Source organism: Lichenostomus cassidix, chromosome 2 (genome assembly GCF_008360975.1).
Source record: "Lichenostomus cassidix isolate B80296 chromosome 2, HeHo_3.0, whole genome shotgun sequence".
Classification (NCBI taxonomy): Eukaryota; Metazoa; Chordata; class Aves; order Passeriformes; family Meliphagidae; genus Lichenostomus; species Lichenostomus cassidix.
Genome location: NC_139482.1, coordinates 41,052,384 through 41,069,014, shown reverse-complemented (window position 1 = coordinate 41,069,014; position 16,631 = coordinate 41,052,384). Strand labels below are relative to the sequence as shown.

The 16,631-nt window shown below is 45.3% G+C and overlaps 1 protein-coding gene across 1 annotated transcript in view; it reads right to left on the bottom strand.

Moving 5' to 3' along the window:
* The window catches only part of STT3B (STT3 oligosaccharyltransferase complex catalytic subunit B), a 56,970-nt gene extending 40,441 nt beyond the window's left edge, over positions 1–16,529 (bottom strand). Inside the window, exon 1 of the mRNA XM_085051177.1 lies at positions 16,048–16,529. Within this exon, the coding sequence (XP_084907303.1) occupies positions 16,048–16,280 (233 nt within the window). The 5' untranslated portion in view covers positions 16,281–16,529. The remainder of the gene's footprint in view (positions 1–16,047) is intronic.
* Positions 16,530–16,631: the final 102 nt, after the last annotated feature.

The following is a 16,631-nucleotide window of genomic DNA, read 5'->3' as shown; positions in this document are numbered from 1 at the left end:
AAATGTGACGGTGGGGGAAAACACTGTTAAGATGAGCTAGGCTTACTATTACACACATATGCTTTGAAGCTGTCACAAATGTTATTACAGAAATATTCACAGACTACACCCACCATTGCCTCCTCTATCCTACGTCCAGGAACATGCCCTTTCAAAAGGAAACCACCTCTCTGACCAGCCAGCTACACTGGTATTTACAGTTTGGTAGCTACAGCCCCTCTGTCTTCTTGTAACAGTCAAAGGATGAATTTCATTTCTAAAGCCATTTTATTAAATCACAGGTGCACCCTTTCCCTGCTGCCCCACTGTGACATAAAATGAAGGTCTGGTTGCCCATGAAAATGGAGAAAGGAGGATACTAAAGCAAGAGGTTCGGTTTCTATTCATGTGGAGTTGAAAAGTCAGGTACTGCAGGGGTATGTGAGAATTGCTGGGAAGAACCTGGCAGAAGTTCTCAAGGGACAGTTCTTAGGCCACATAATCCTAAATCTCCTCTCTCCTTGCTCTCCAAACATGAATTAGGCTGGTCTGTTCCAGGACCTTTCACGCTTCAATCCCCACCAGACCATATGCCCTCTCAACTCTCTCTACACAAAGGCACTGTTCTGCGGCTTTTTCTTCCTGAAGGTAGCCCTGAAAGAAGACAGCAGATGGCACCGTGTGGAACACACTCTCACACAGCAAAACCACGATGTGCATAGCTAAGAACGTTTTGTTGAAAGTAGAGTGCAATGGAAGCATAAGGAAAAAAGGACCCTGAAGCTGACTTACGAAAGCAAAAGCCAGAAAATAAAATTCAGTGATGGAACAATTACAAGCATGACATATCTCACACAAAACACATCATCCAGTCTTGTGCCAAGCAAAAACTGGGCTTTATGGTGGGAGGGTGGGGCGAATGCTGGTGAAGTAGTGGTGGAATACAAAATTAAAGCACTGACAATTCCTTGGCTCCTGCTTAGCCATAGGAGAATAATTACGGTTGTCATTACTAGCTGACCTGAGACATCACAAATTAAGATACTGTTGCTAATGTTTAAGGCAGTCTCTCTAGTGTCAAGATCCATTTTCTATTTGGCAAATGAAAGACTAAAACTGTTACAGAGTAAAATTAATTGTGAGACATATGCAATAGCTTTTCACATGTTACTTCAGACATTTGACAACAGATGAATCATTCTAGTCACCTGAGTAAGATAAAGTCAAAACACAGTAGCATTACACAGCTTCTTGGAAAACTCAGACACTGCATTGGCTTTCATGACTTTCATTCTACAATAAAATGAGCCAGAGACGTCCATTTACTGTCATTGTTACCATTGATACAACCCCAAAGCTCCAATTTTGTTTTGCTGACTTTCTAAATTAGAAGAATTGCAACTTTAAGGCATTTTATCTATTGCCAGAGAAAGAATTAAAGACATTTTAAAGACCTTTAGTATCCAAATGATCAAACATTTCAACGATGAGGATGCAAATGCCTTTTTTGAGATAAAAGTTTCAAACAAGATTTATGAAATTCTAAGTTATCTAACCAAACTTCCAAATGCTGCTTGGGATAAGTTTGGAATAAGGAGGAAGCACATTCAATGTATGCAATAGCCTATATATAAATTTAAAAAAGGCTGGATAAACACAGAAAAGTACCCAGGACAAGAAGACTTGTTTTGTTACGTTTTGCTTCTGCATTGCTCTATTTTCAAATCCTCTGGCAATCAGCTGCATCCTCGAATAGGTACTTTCCATACCTAGACTTTCTTAATGTATCAATCTATTGTGAAGATAGAAATGAAAATAAATAAAATCACACTTCTTGGATTTAAAGAAGTTGGCTATTATTTACCGCATAATAATCACAAAAAGAGAATAGAGGGCCTGCAAAAATAAAGCCAAAAACTCAGAAAGTGTAGGCTACCCAGCCACATGTGCTAGAACCGGTTAAAATTACATAATAACATGTTATTTTTCCTTTCTGCAGAATCCATATTAAAACAGGATATAGAGTGCCCATTCATACAGGGAGCCACTATTTAAAATAAATGTAAATAATACAGCGTAAAACAGTCTAGAAGGAAATAGCAATCCCATTAGGAACACCACCAAAAATCAATAATGAAGCCAAACTCACATCCTCCATAGCAATGTAGTTTCCCAAGGATTTTGTTTAAGTGAGGGAAGTTTTGAAAAGGTGTTTTACAATTCTTCATGGATTATCAGCTGAAGAGAACTGGAACATGCCCTTTTACCTAACAAACTAATATAACCCATTGTCCTAGGTTGCAATATTGATGTAGTTAAGTATTCTATTACCACCAGCTGTGGGCCATTAGCTGCTATCACCCACTCCGGATGACAGGCAATGGGCCATCTGTTAGCTATTATCACTTGCTAATGACCCACCCCGCATGACAGGCAATGGGCCATCAGGGACCCACCGTGTGACTCATGGACTTATCTCATCCCATTGTGAGATGCTCTGCCGAGGAGGGAGGAGCCAGGTGCTCCCACCTGGATATAACCTGGCCTTGGAACTGCCTGAGCTAGCCCTGTCTACTGGGTTCCCAGAAGACCAGAGCTACTACTGGATCTTCAGCTAGAGACTAGACCTTCACAGGATCACTGCTTCAACTAGACTACTTCAGTTGGACTGCTACTACCACCCTAACAGGGTGTTAGGTTGTATCTGACTTTGTCAGTGCTTTTCCTTGTATTATTTCACTTATTTTTAATTTCAATCTTGACTTGTGATCTCCCACTGGTTTGTTTTCAAACCAACACATATTTTGGCGCCCAACGTGGGGCACGACCAGGGGAAACTCAGAAATCCTATCACCATGATGCTCAGCTTATCTATATGGGTACTGTATCTCGCTCTCTATATTTTTCCTCAAATGGGATACTATCTGCCCGTCATATTGCTCCTGTTGCGACCAGGGAATGGCATGAGAATTGCTCTATTGGTTTATTATGCCTATGGCATGGTTACCTGTGAGGCGATGAACACCATTCGTTATATATACTCGACTTTGTCTGCCTGGCCTAACCTGAGCTGCTTTGTCTGGGACCTCCTCAGCAATCGCACCCAGCCTCTGGGGCTAGGGGGAGAGAGCGGTTTCTTCCAACATTTCAGGTCAGGCACAGCCGTCCTTGACAATATTGAGTTCTCCCTGGATGCTAAGGATGGCATAATCTTCCTGTCAGTTCTGTTTTCTTTTTTCTCTGCGACCAGCACCGTGTACCTCATGCTGAAGAACAGAACAATACTTTGTCTTCTTGAGGAGGAGAAACGAAGCAAATCAGCAGGCAAGAGGAAAAGAACCAAAGGAGCAGTCGACATCTCAACACAGACCATCACCAAATCAGAACAGTTGAAGCCGGTAGCAGTTGCCCCCGTCCAGAAAAAGAAATCCAAGAGCAAGTCAGTCCGCACAGCGACTGATGAGGATGCGGCAGGACCATCTCACCCAGCAGAAGAGACAGAGCCGGAGATCATCACTCGCTCTCTATCCCTGGGCGAGCTGCGTGACCTACGGAGGGAATTCACCCGGCAGGCGAATGAGTCCATCTTGACCTGGCTGCTCCGTATCTGGGACGCCGCAGCTAATGACACTATTCTGGATGGAAGTGAGGCCAGACAACTGGGATCCCTGTCTCAGGATGTGGTCATTGACCAGGGGATTGGGAAAACCCAGGAAACTCTCAGCCTCTGGCGGCGATTGCTGGCGAGTGTACGGGACAGATACCTCTGCAAAGAAGACCTCCAGATGCACCAAAGAAAATGGAACACAATAGAACAAGGTATCCGATGCCTGAGGGAATTGGCCGTGCTAGAGATCATTTTCTCAGACAACGAGAGATTCCCCAAGAGCCCAGATAATGTCCGGTGCACTTCACAAATGTGGCTAAGATTCGCGTGGCTCGGACCAGAGATATACTCTCGTTACCTGGCAACATTGCAGTGGAGGGAAGGCGAAGACCAGGTGGGTGTGTTAGCAAACAAACTGAGAATTTATGAGGACACTGTCACCGCCCCACTACGCACCCAGGTCTCATCGGTAGAAACAAACCTGGCCGAGCAAGTCCGGAGATTGATTGAAGAGAGCCCCCAGAAACTAAGGAAAGAGCTCACAGAAAGATTTTTCCATGCCACACCAAAACCAACCCGAGTCTCTGCCATCAGGAGCAGACGTACTCCAGTCAGGGAAAGAAAACAAACTCCACGACGTGACCTCTGGTTTTTCCTTCAAGAGCATGGGGAAGACATGAGGAAGTGGGATAGGAAACCCACCTCCACCTTAGCAGCCCGGGTACGTGAATTGAAAACAGAAACATCCACCTCAAGAAGCTCATCTAGGTACAACACTGCCCCAGTCTCTTGTGGACAAAACCCCCGACAGAATGGAAATGATAATATGACTGATCCTCTTGAAGGAACCTCAGGAACACATTTACAGAAGAACATCGTGCACCAAAAACAGGATTAGAGGAGCCCTGCCTCTAGCCAGGTAGAGGAAAAGGATAATCGGATCTATTGGACTGTGTGGATCCGATGGCCTGGCACGTCTGACCCACAAAGATACACGGCTTTGGTTGACACCGGCGCTCAGTGCACCCTGATGCCATCGAGGTATGTGGGGACCGAATCCATTTCTATTTCTGGGGTGACAGGAGGATCCCAGCAGCTGACTGTACTGGAAGCTGAAGTGAGTTTAACTGGGAATGAGTGGCAGAAACACCCCATTGTGACTGGTCCAGACGCCCCATGCATCCTCGGCATAGATTATCTCAGGAGTGGATATTTCAAGGACCCGAAGGGACATCGCTGGGCTTTTGGGATAGCAGCCGTAGAGACAGAAGACATAAGACAACTGAATAGCCTGCCTGGTCTCTCAGATAACCCATCTGCTGTAGGACTACTGAGAATTGAAGAACAGCGGGTACCAATTGCTACAGCAACAGTGCATCGCCGGCAATACCGCACTGACAGAGACTCTGTAGCCCCCATCCATAAGATGATTCGGGATCTGGAGAGCCAAGGGGTGGTCAGCAAGGCTCACTCACCCTTTAACAGCCCTATATGGCCGGTGCGTAAGTCCAGTAAAGAATGGAGACTGACGGTGGATTACCGTGGCCTGAATGAAGTCACACCACCACTGAGTGCTGCTGTACCGGACATGTTGGAACTTCAGTACGAGCTGGAATCCAAGGCAGCAAAGTGGTATGCAACCATTGATATTGCCAATGCCTTTTTCTCCATTCCTCTGGCAGCAGAGTGCAGGCCTCAGTTTGCTTTCACCTGGAGAGGTGTGCAGTACACATGGAACCGACTGCCCCAGGGGTGGAAGCACAGTCCCACCATCTGCCACGGACTGATCCAGGCTGCACTGGAAAAGGGTGAGGCTCCAGAACATCTGCAGTATATTGATGACATCATTGTGTGGGGGGACACAGCAACGGAAGTATTTGGGAAAGGAGAGAAAATCATCAAAATTCTCCTAGAAGCCGGTTTCGCCATCAAGAAGAGCAAAGTCAAGGGACCTGCCCGAGAGATCCAGTTCCTGGGAGTAAAGTGGCAAGACGGACGGCGTCAGATTCCTTCTGAGGTCATCAATAAGATCATCGCGATGTCTCCACCAACCAACAAGAAGGAGACGCAAGCTTTCCTAGGCGCCATAGGCTTTTGGAGAATGCACATCCCTGAGTACAGCCAGATCGTGAGTCCTCTCTACCTCATAACCCGCAAGAAGAACGATTTCCACTGGGGCCCTGAACAGCAGCAAGCCTTCACCCAAATCAAACAGGAGATCGCTCATGCGGTAGCCCTGGGACCAGTCAGGACAGGACCAGAGGTAAAGAATGTGCTTTACTCGGCAGCCGGGAGCCATGGTCTGTCCTGGAGCCTTTGGCAGAAAGTGCCTGGCGAGACCCGAGGTCAACCACTGAGATTCTAGAGTCGAAGTTACAGAGAGTCTGAAGTCAACTACACTCCCACCGAGAAAGAAATCTTGGCAGCTTACGAAGGAGTCCAAGCTGCCTCAGAGGTGATCGGCACAGAAACACAACTTCTCCTTGCACCCCGACTGCCAGTGCTGGAGTGGATGTTCAAGGGAAGGGTTCCCTCTACCCACCATGCCACTGATGCCACGTGGAGCAAATGGATTGCCCTCATCACACAGCGCGCCCGTATTGGAAACCCGAATCGCCCTGGGATTCTGGAAATTATAACAAACTGGCCTAAAAGTGAGACTTTTAAATTATCTTCAGAAGATGCAGAGGAGCAAGTAGCACGTGCCGAGGAAGCACCCCCGTATAATGAACTGCCAAAGAGTGAAAGACGCTATGCCCTCTTCACCGATGGTTCCTGCCGAATTGTAGGCGCAGATCGGAAATGGAAAGCTGCAGTATAGAGCCCCACACGACAAGCTGTACAGGCTACTGAGGGACAAGGTGGATCGAGTCAGGTCGCAGAGCTTAAAGCCATCCAACTGGCTTTGGATATTGCCGAACGAGAGAAATGGTCAAGGCTTTATCTCTACACCGACTCTTGGATGGTAGCCAATGCACTGTGGGGATGGTTAGATCGCTGGAGAAAGGCTAACTAGCAGCGCAGAGGAAAACCCATCTGGGCCGCTGAGATTTGGCAGGACATCGCCGCCCGGGCAGAAAAGCTGACTGTGAAAGTTCGACACGTAGATGCACATATACCTAAGAGTCGGGCTAATGAAGAGCATCGTAACAACGAGCAGGTGGACCGAGCTGCCAAGGTAGAAGTCCAACCCACCCAACAAACACACCCAACACCAACACCCCACCCAAACCCCAAAAAACACCACCCCAACACACAACCCACCCAAACAACCAACCAACACAAACCAAAACAACACACCAAAAAACCCACCCCAACAACACCCCCCCAAAAACACAAACACACAACACAAACCAAACCAAAAACACAACAACACAACCACCCAAAAACACAACAACACACACAAAAAAACACCACCCAACCCACACAAAAAACACAACACCACCAAACACCAACAACACCACACACCACACAACCCAACAAACACCAACAACCCAAACACAAAACAAAAACAAACACACACACCCCCAAACCCCAAAAACCACACCAAAACAACCACAAAAACCACCCCCCACACCCCAAACACCACCAAAACAACCAAAACAACCCCAAAATCGAGTCTGACAATGGAACCCATTTCAAGAATGGCCTCATAAGCACCTGGGCTAGAGAACACGGAATTGAATGAATATACCACATCCCCTATCATGCACCAGCTGCCGGGAAAGTTGAACGGTGCAACGGACTACTTAAGACAACTTTGAAGGCACTTGGCGGGGGAACCTTCAAAAATTGGGAACTGAACTTAGCAAAGGCCACCTGGATGGTTAACACAAGGGGTTCTATCAATCGAGCCGGTCCTGCCGAGTCCGAACCTTTGCACACAGTGGATGGAGATAAAGTCCCTGTGGTACACGTAAGAAGTTTTTTAGGAAAGACTGTTTGGATTAGTCCCACCTCAGGGAAAGGCAAACCCATCCGTGGAGTGGTTTTTGCCCAAGGACCTGGTTGTACTTGGTGGGTGATGCAGGCAGATGGAGAAACCCGTTGTGTCCCACAAGGAGACCTTATCTTAAGTGAGAACTGTGTAGATGGTAATAGAATAAGGGGTGGATAATGTCCTAAGTTGCAATATTGATGTAGTTAAGTATTCTATTACCACCAGCTGTGGGCCATTAGCTGCTATCACCCACTCCGGATGACAGGCAATGGGCCATCTGTTAGCTATTATCACTTGCTAATGACCCACCCCGCATGACAGGCAATGGGCCATCAGGACCCACCGTGTGACTCATGGACTTATCTCATCCCATTGTGAGATGCTCTGCCGAGGAGGGAGGAGCCAGGTGCTCCCACCTGGATATAACCTGGCCTTGGAACTGCCTGAGCTAGCCCTGTCTACTGGGTTCCCAGAAGACCAGAGCTACTACTGGATCTTCAGCTAGAGACTAGACCTTCACAGGATCACTGCTTCAACTAGACTACTTCAGTTGGACTGCTACTACCACCCTAACAGGGTGTTAGGTTGTATCTGACTTTGTCAGTGCTTTTCCTTGTATTATTTCACTTATTTTTAATTTCAATCTTGACTTGTGATCTCCCACTGGTTTGTTTTCAAACCAACACACCCATATAAATTAACTGTCACAGAAAATTATATGATAAGCATTGTAACACCCAGAAAAAATTTTCATTTAGTTATTTATGTTAAATGGGCTCTGAAAAAGTAACATTTGATGCTGGACTTGGGTCCCCTGTAGCAGACAGATATTTTAAATACCATTTCCTGCTCTTAAAGCACTCATGTACGGACAGTCAGTTATTCCTTCCTTAAAACAGACCATTTCTTTTTCCAAAGTACAGGAATATTGCCTCACATAATAGCAAGAACTTTTGAAGCATAGGAAGTATTTAATTTTCTAATATGTCAAAGGAGCTTTTACCCTAGGAAAGCAGCAGTAAGTTGGAAAATACAGAAGCTCATCTATTTTGTTTGTATCTGTATCCTTAAAATCATTCCCCAGGCTGCTTCAACTTACGTAAGGTGTGGTGCAACATTAGGGTCAATTTCACGGTACCTCTCCAGCCCAGTCCTAGCAGCTACCCACATTAAAAACACCTCAGTTTGATTCCCAGCAACAGCTCAGACGAAGACCACAAATTTTGCTCAGCCACGGGGCCGGAAACAAAGTCTGTGTGCTGGACATACCATAAAAAGACTATAGCAATATGTGTTCTAAGTTCACTTTGTTCTCCAAGTAAGTAGCAAGACTGACCGCTTAAAGAAGTTTTGCTAACGGAGTTAATAATAATAAAAACATTGTCACACATCCTGCCACAGGGTCCAGGCTCCACAGGGCCCAAAAGTAGCAGCTTTAATGGCTTTGCTAAGTAGAAAGAAGCCCTCAGGAATAGCCCTAAATGTCGGTACAAATGTACCTCAAAGGGCTTGCAACAATGCAATTTCCAAAAATTCAGGAGGAAACTCTGCAACACATGCAGTTAGACATTAAATAGAAAATAACCTGACTAAATTAGAAGAGATTCTTGTGGAACAGCAAAGACACTTCCCTGAACTTAGTGTATTCTCAATCCATTTGAAACCTATTAGTTCCTACAGGATTTTGAATTTTTTTGCTAACTATACTGGCCAGAATTTTTATTCTTCTCTCCCCCACCAGTTCAACATAAGACAGATTTAAAAACATGAGTATTAGGATTACAGGCTACCAAAACTAGAGACTATTAGAGATAGTCATGACAGGAAACAAAAGATAACCTTTATAAAGCACTCTAACCCCATGTAATCAAATCCAATTTCTATTTTAAAAGCAGAACATATTAAGCTGTTCAAATAATAGGATATCTGCAAAAAAAAAGTCCATTCAAGGATATTCATTGTAGCATTTGCTCTAGTTAGTCAAGTGTTTGTGAGTGTTTGCTGAAAACCATTAAAAAAAAAAAATCATGCCATTAAAAACTAAACTTGATGGTTCAGTCGACCCAGCCTACAAAAAACATTTGGATATGTTTTCCTTTTCATGTTTCATTCTGCTATCCATAAATCAATAAAAGGGTCAACACTTTGCAAGCATTCTGTCTCACCTCGTATGTTTTCCAAAAGAAGTCTGTAGGGAGTCCCTGCACTCAACCCTACTCTGCACATGTTTTATGAACAATGCCCCTTCTACCTATCATGCATAACCCCATTACTGCACCCACATGAAATCTGATGAGGTTTTCACCCCAATCACAAGTAGTGCAAGTGAGGAAAGAAACACTACCTGTTAAGAAAAGTTGGTAGAAGACAACAGAAGATAAAGAGCAGGGATTTGATTCTTACATGACTGCTATTTTATGAGGCCACACAATGAACTGCTTTTCAGCTGCATCACTCTAACTGAACAAATCTAGCCTGAGGTCTCCCCACTCACAAAGCAGTTTCTGCTATGCCTTCAACTCCATCCGATGTTTTTTTTCCAAATTACCCTCCTTCCATTACATTTCTAGTATTTACCTATTTTTGCAATTTCACAAGCAGTAGAGAAGTTCAGTACAGTCAAGTGCACATCATCTTGACTGTTACCACTGTATCAACCTTACAGAAGAATTGACTTGGCTTCAAAACAGCTCCTTCCAAGTAGGTCAACAATACCTTACAATTGAGAAACCCTCAAAGCCAGACCAACCTGTACTAACAGAGTTTCTCAACCCATTTCATACTGCAATAGAAGTGATCAAAAAAGATGCCTGATTTGGATCCTCCTTATTAAAGGATAGGTGGTAACGGGATGGTGAAGCCTGAAGACTCTTCTCACATAAAAATCTCTAACTTTTCCTTTCATGAACACTCAAGCCCCAGTGCATCTAATCTGGACACTATGCTAGAATATTTTTTCTATCATAATAAAGTGGCAGAAACTAGTTTGGGCTACTTGAAATTCTGCTAACATTATTAGTATTACTAGAGTATAAAAATAATTCAAATATTAACAGCAAATATCTTAAAAAATATATTTCAATAAAATAGTAACAGAATACTTCTCACTTCACAGATTCAAAACACTTGTGAATGAAGACGTAGTAAGTTTTTAATTTGAATCTCATGAAACGTGCAACATCTCAAAATCAATTCAAAGTGATTATATTCAAACTGAATTGGAATCAAATGCTTTCCTAAGGTCTGGAAGTTGTCTGAGATTATAAACAAAAGGAATTGTTTTGGGAAAGAATCCTAAAGTCTGTGAGAAATGTTTCTTAAACAGATCCACATTCACGCACTCCACTTTAACAGGACTGTGTAATGGGTTGAAAGACTCCAGAAAGACAGATCCAGTTTGGAGACAAAAGTGGCTGTCAACTGTCAAGAAGACATTTACTACACAATCTGCTGTGTGTTTTCCCAGCAAGAGGAGTCACTAGCAGGGCAGCAGTGGCCAGAATTACCTGGGTGGGCACTGTTAATTGATACTGTTACACTGTCATCCTCTTACACGATTTTTTTCCCCCCCTCTCCTTAAGAACACCAACTTAATGTGCTCTTATTCACCTCTTCTTTCATTGCTCTGTTGCTCCAGTGTCTTAACACACTCTGGTTTTATTTGTATACGTCTTCCCTCGGTCACTCAACCCCAGTTTATCCTCTAACATCAGTCACTATTTACATTCCCTCCCTACGTTTGTATTTTTCCTCAAAAATAAGAGACTAAACTGTAATATAAAAACTGGTGGTAAAACAGCTCAGGAAATGAAAATGTTACATTACTTTAACAATTTACCTCATTGAATCACCTTACTATGACTGATTTATAGCAAGCCCAAAGAAAAGACTGCACAGTGGGTGACAGTAGAGAACTACTCCAGAAGTCATTTACCAGATCAGGTAACTACAACACAAACCCACAATCTGCAGTGATTGATCAATTCCATACCCCACTTTTAATGTTCACTTCAGTCACACTTCGAATTTTCAGGAAGCTTTCATGTCATATTTATAGGTGGCAAATTATGTTTTCATTAATGAAAGAAGATCGTAACAGAATCCATCTGGCAAACGTGATTTAAACATACCAAAATCTGTATTTTTGACAGTGTCCGAGTTGAGGTTTTAACTTCCTTTAATCTGTCTGCCTCTGATATGCAAGCCAAGACACTGACCTTACATTTTTTTTTCATCCCCATTCACCAAACCCCACTAACGTTAAACGATGGTATCAGTGATGAGAATGTGCATTGCTATCATGTCTATAAGCCATTTTCACTACTAGGACAATTATATTACCTCCGAGTGAGGTACAATAAACAATGGTCACCCCTAATGGCAGGTAAAAAGCTGGTGGTTTGAGCGATCAATGCTGCTGGTTTGTAAGAGGCAAAGATGTATATGAGATTGTGGTAATGTTCTTCAGTACCAAGAGCTGGCAGGGATGTAGGAGACAACATTCCTGTCAGGAAAAGGCAGGCAAACAGGGCTGACAAAGCCTGCACTGGTGCACCATCCTGCATGTGCAAACCAGTATAGAGAGGGTCTCATGCTCACACACATGAGCTTTGGTATTCCAGCTTGAGAAAGCTTTCACTAACGTAACTGCTATTAATCTGGCTTTTAGCAAGATGTTAAAATTCTCAGGGGAAAGAAGTTTGATCTAATGTCATGGGATATGATTAATGATCCAGATACAGTTCTCACACGTGTGACTTAATGGTAAGAACAGTACAAACAGAATGAATGTACTACTTTGACAGTACTCCCTGACAACTACTGATGCACCAAAAGTTGTTCCCATTTCACTTGGTAGCAGTATCAGAATGCAACAGTCTTGCTAGATCCATCTATCTGTCTATCTTAAATGTATACATATGCACACACAGAAATTATTTTATATACATACACACACACACACACACACACACACACGTGACGCAAGCAGCCAAAAGAAATAGCACATGGCATGCTGGAGCTGTACTTTAGAAAACCAGTGCATAGAAAGTAGCCCCTGTTCAAGTGCTCCGTAATTTTGGTTGCCTTGGTTCAGCAGCCCTGCTGGCATTTAAGGCAACATCTGACAGTAAGAATGCTCTCGCTTGACAACGGAGTTAAACCTGCTGTTATACTTACAAGAACAGCTTTCATTCTGCACTTGTGTGTACACAGGACTGAAATTAAGCCCTTAGTCCACCCAGCTGCCAAACCAGCCAACAGATGAACCAAATTTCAGGCATGAAACCTGTCCATTCCAATGTACCATCATTATCCATTTTTCAAGTTCTTGGCGTTATCATCAAATCCTGAAATTAAATGCTGGAGGCCTGTCAACGGCACATCTTAATGTCAGTGCTGCCTGACTTCATGTATCAGCTCACCTGACCTAGAAGCTGCCAAGAAGTACATACATTTTTCAAAGTCTCTGGACCAGCTCAAGTATGGAAAGTCAACACGACATGAGAAATAAATCAAAAAGTGGAAATACTACACAGAAGAGGTAGTCAGTGTGGAACAAAAACCCAGTAAACCTAGTCATAATGAACAGGTCACAAGTTCTTAAGTGTCAGCATGGTGACCTCAAAATACCACTTTGGTTTTACCTTGCACAGGCATTGTATTTCAGCAGAGTCCTCTCTCTACTGCCTTGGCCTATCGTACTACATTTGGGTCATTTCTGGAAGAAATGCCAACATGAGTGAGTCTCAGTGACTGATTTTACAAAACAAGAAAATCTTCCTTCTACCCCAAATCAGAACCTAATTTTACTGTCAGAAAGGCAGTTTGGAAGGGATGTTAGGAAAAATAAAGTGGTATTTGATTCAATTAATATGTAGAAAAGCCAAAGCAATTTGCCTTTCTTCCCATCCTTGATGGTTTCATATGTTTATACCAGAAAACCGGATTCCTAAGTAAACGGGAAAGCTTACTACACCTTAGAGGCAAAAATATTTATCCATTCAAAAAACAAAAAAAGATTTGCCTAATGCTCTTCATTTTATCAGATATACCTCAGCTTCCTCTCTGGAGCACAAAACAAATACTAGAGAATAGGTGACTGACTTATCAACAGACTGCAAGATATCCTACACAAGCTTGACAGAAAAAGCCAAAAGAATTGAGAAAAATATCAAACTATTCCACAGGAAAATTCACAGCTACTGTCCTGAAAAAAAAAATCCATTTTACCTGGAGAAGCTGCTAAAGAAGTGGTTAAAAAATATTAAAAATAGAGCACTGCTACTAGTCTCTTTTCATAAGCTCCTTTCCCCTATTACTTTCAGACTTGCAAGACCCTTGCAACCCTGAAAAACCATTTCTACCCAGCTACTCAACACTGTTTAAGAAAGCAACATCATTTTTTACTCTTTCCAACAATTCTGCTGCTGCAATAGAGAAAGCCCTTTGTTTTCCCTCAGTTTCTACCATTTTAGGTTCTCTTTCCTACTAATTAACTTAAGTGCATTTGCCTCTACCATTTCTGGCATGCAGCAACACGACACTGGCATGATTCTTGACATTTCAACTGCTTCTCACAGACCTGCATTAAAATCAATGAGTTTTGTCAACTTCATCTATTCCCTAATTAACAAAGGTACATCCAGCAGCACAGGCAGCAATGCCTTCTGTTTGTGTACTCAGGAAGATGACTTTGCACCAATTTACACACTGCTTTAAACAGGAGTTTATCTTTATAGCCATATCATGACTATGAACTTAACTCCCATAGCACCATTTTAGTGTCCTTCAGGGCTTAATAACAAAAGTTACGCAACTCAGCACTGTAAAATTTTCATTTATCCCACAAGGATGAGGTTTGATTATAAAAAGAGGATAAAATTTGCACAAAAATGTAGGTTGCATGCTTAAAAGTTTCCTCCATAATAGAAAGGAAAGCCTTTATGCTTAAATTTAGATTAGAAGAGAACTACTTAACAGGATGCAACCTCAGGTTCATAGTCTCAGTGTAGATGTGCATAAACTAAGCTTCCCCTCATTCTTAACTTTATTAATTGGAAGACTGCTCTTCTTCCATTCATTTGTGTTTGCAGAAAAACACTTGAATCATGGCAATTACTTGACATTTTGAAGATATTTTGAGATACTTGGCTTTCACATCACAACGGTTTATTACTTCACACAGCATTTAAAAACAAAGCAATTCCTTGTTCTCTATCCCCTATTCTGAGACACGATTTGTGAATGGATTACATTTGTGGGTGGGGGGGAGAGAAGTGAGGGGGGAAAGCCAACTTGAAAAGAGGAAGTTGTGCTTTTGAAACTATCAAAGCGGAGTGCATGCTTTGCAGAGAAGTACAATTTCAGCAACAATTTCAGATGAAGCTTAACACAGGATATCTACCGTGCATTTCAAAACGCAGCATCTCCCTCCTTCGTGCAATTAACAGTGAGACCCAAGACATAAAATTTTAAATTAAAATCTGACAATTCATTATTCTAAAGTCATCTGTCGCCTACCCTACCTGAAGTTCTAAAAACCCCACGGATTCCCGGGATGAAGTAATCAGTAGTATAAAAATTCATCGTCACGTTTTTGCATTAAAAAAACCCTTCCCCACAAGTCTTGTCATCTTTCACTTCGCCTTGCTGCAAGGACCGAGCGCAGCATTTCTGGATCTCATGCATAAAATGGTTTCAGTCCCCTCCAACAGGGAAAAAGAACAGACGGCTTCTACAGGAGGGAAAGCAATCTTTGGAAGAAATCAAGGTGTGTGGGAAACAGCAAAAGTCCTTGGGCTCAGAAACGCAGCTTCGAAACACCTGGCAGTAAATCAATGTCACCCATTTCGCTGTAATCCCTCAAGTCACTTTTATGAAGATTACTTCCTGCAGTGCATTCCTCACGCTGCTCCCTCCCCGGCCGACAAGGACTCTAGTAAAGAGCACTTCGGGAAGCCGCACCGCACATACGGGACCGGCGCCGCGACAGCGGGACCCGGACCGGGGCGCGGGTCACGCCTGGCACAACTGCTTCGCTACCAGCCCCTGATCCTTGCCCGACTCCCCATTCCCTGCCAGCGCCACAACTTTCCCCGTGCCCGTCGGAGAGTCCTGCCACAACTCCAAGGGATGCAGGGGAACCGCCGCCGCCCCGGTCCCCAGGTCTCCGCCAGGGGGGACACCCCAGCGCCCGGCACCGCTGCTCGCTCCCCGCGCTTCCCTTCTCCCGCGCCGCGGCGGCGACCCCTCACGCTCCCTCCGACCTGCCACAGCGTGTCCCGTCCGCACCGCCTCCCTCCCTCCCTCCCTCCTCGGCTCCCGGGCGGCCGCGTTTGCCGGCTCCCTCCGGGGAACAGGCAGGGGCGCAACTTGGCGGAGTGGCGGAGCGGGGGGCGGGCGGCGGGGCCCTCCCTCGGACCCCGCGGCCACGGCAGAGGGAACCCGCGGGTCTCCTCCGCCGCGGCTCATGGCGCGCAGCTTTCCCGCCTCCCCGTCCCGCCCGGCGGCGGCGACTCACCAGGGGTCGAACTCGTGGATGATGCTCTCGAAGCGGATGACGGCGAAGAGCCGGGAGCTGAATCCAGCCAGCCAGGCCAGGAAGAGGATGGTGAAGGAGAGCAGGGACTGCCAGCCCGCCGGCTGCGATAGGCCCCCCGACAGGCCGCCGCCCGCCCCGGCGCGGCTGTGGAGCGGCGCCGCGGAGTTAGCGGCGGGTCTGTGCTTGTGGTCGGGGGCCGAGTGCTCCGCCATGTTGTACCCGGGGCTCCCTCGCAGCCTCTCCCTCCGCCCGGCGCGTGCGGGGAGGAGGAGGCGGAGGAGGGGAAGAGAGGAGGGAGGAAGGGCAGTGGGCGGGGGGCTCGGCGAGGGGCGGGGCGGAGCCCGCCCTTTCTAGCTCGGCGCTCTCGCTGACTCCCCGCCGCCTCCTGGCGCACCCGGGCTCTGCCGCTGCCTCCTCCTCCCGCCGCCGTCACCGTCCCCCGGGGCGGGGGGGAACCCGGCGCGGCGCGCGCGAGCCCGGGGGGCGGGGCCAGCGACAGGGCGAGGGGCGGGGCAGGGAGCCGGAGGGGCGGGGCTCGAGGCGGCCCGGGGCGCGCGCGGCTC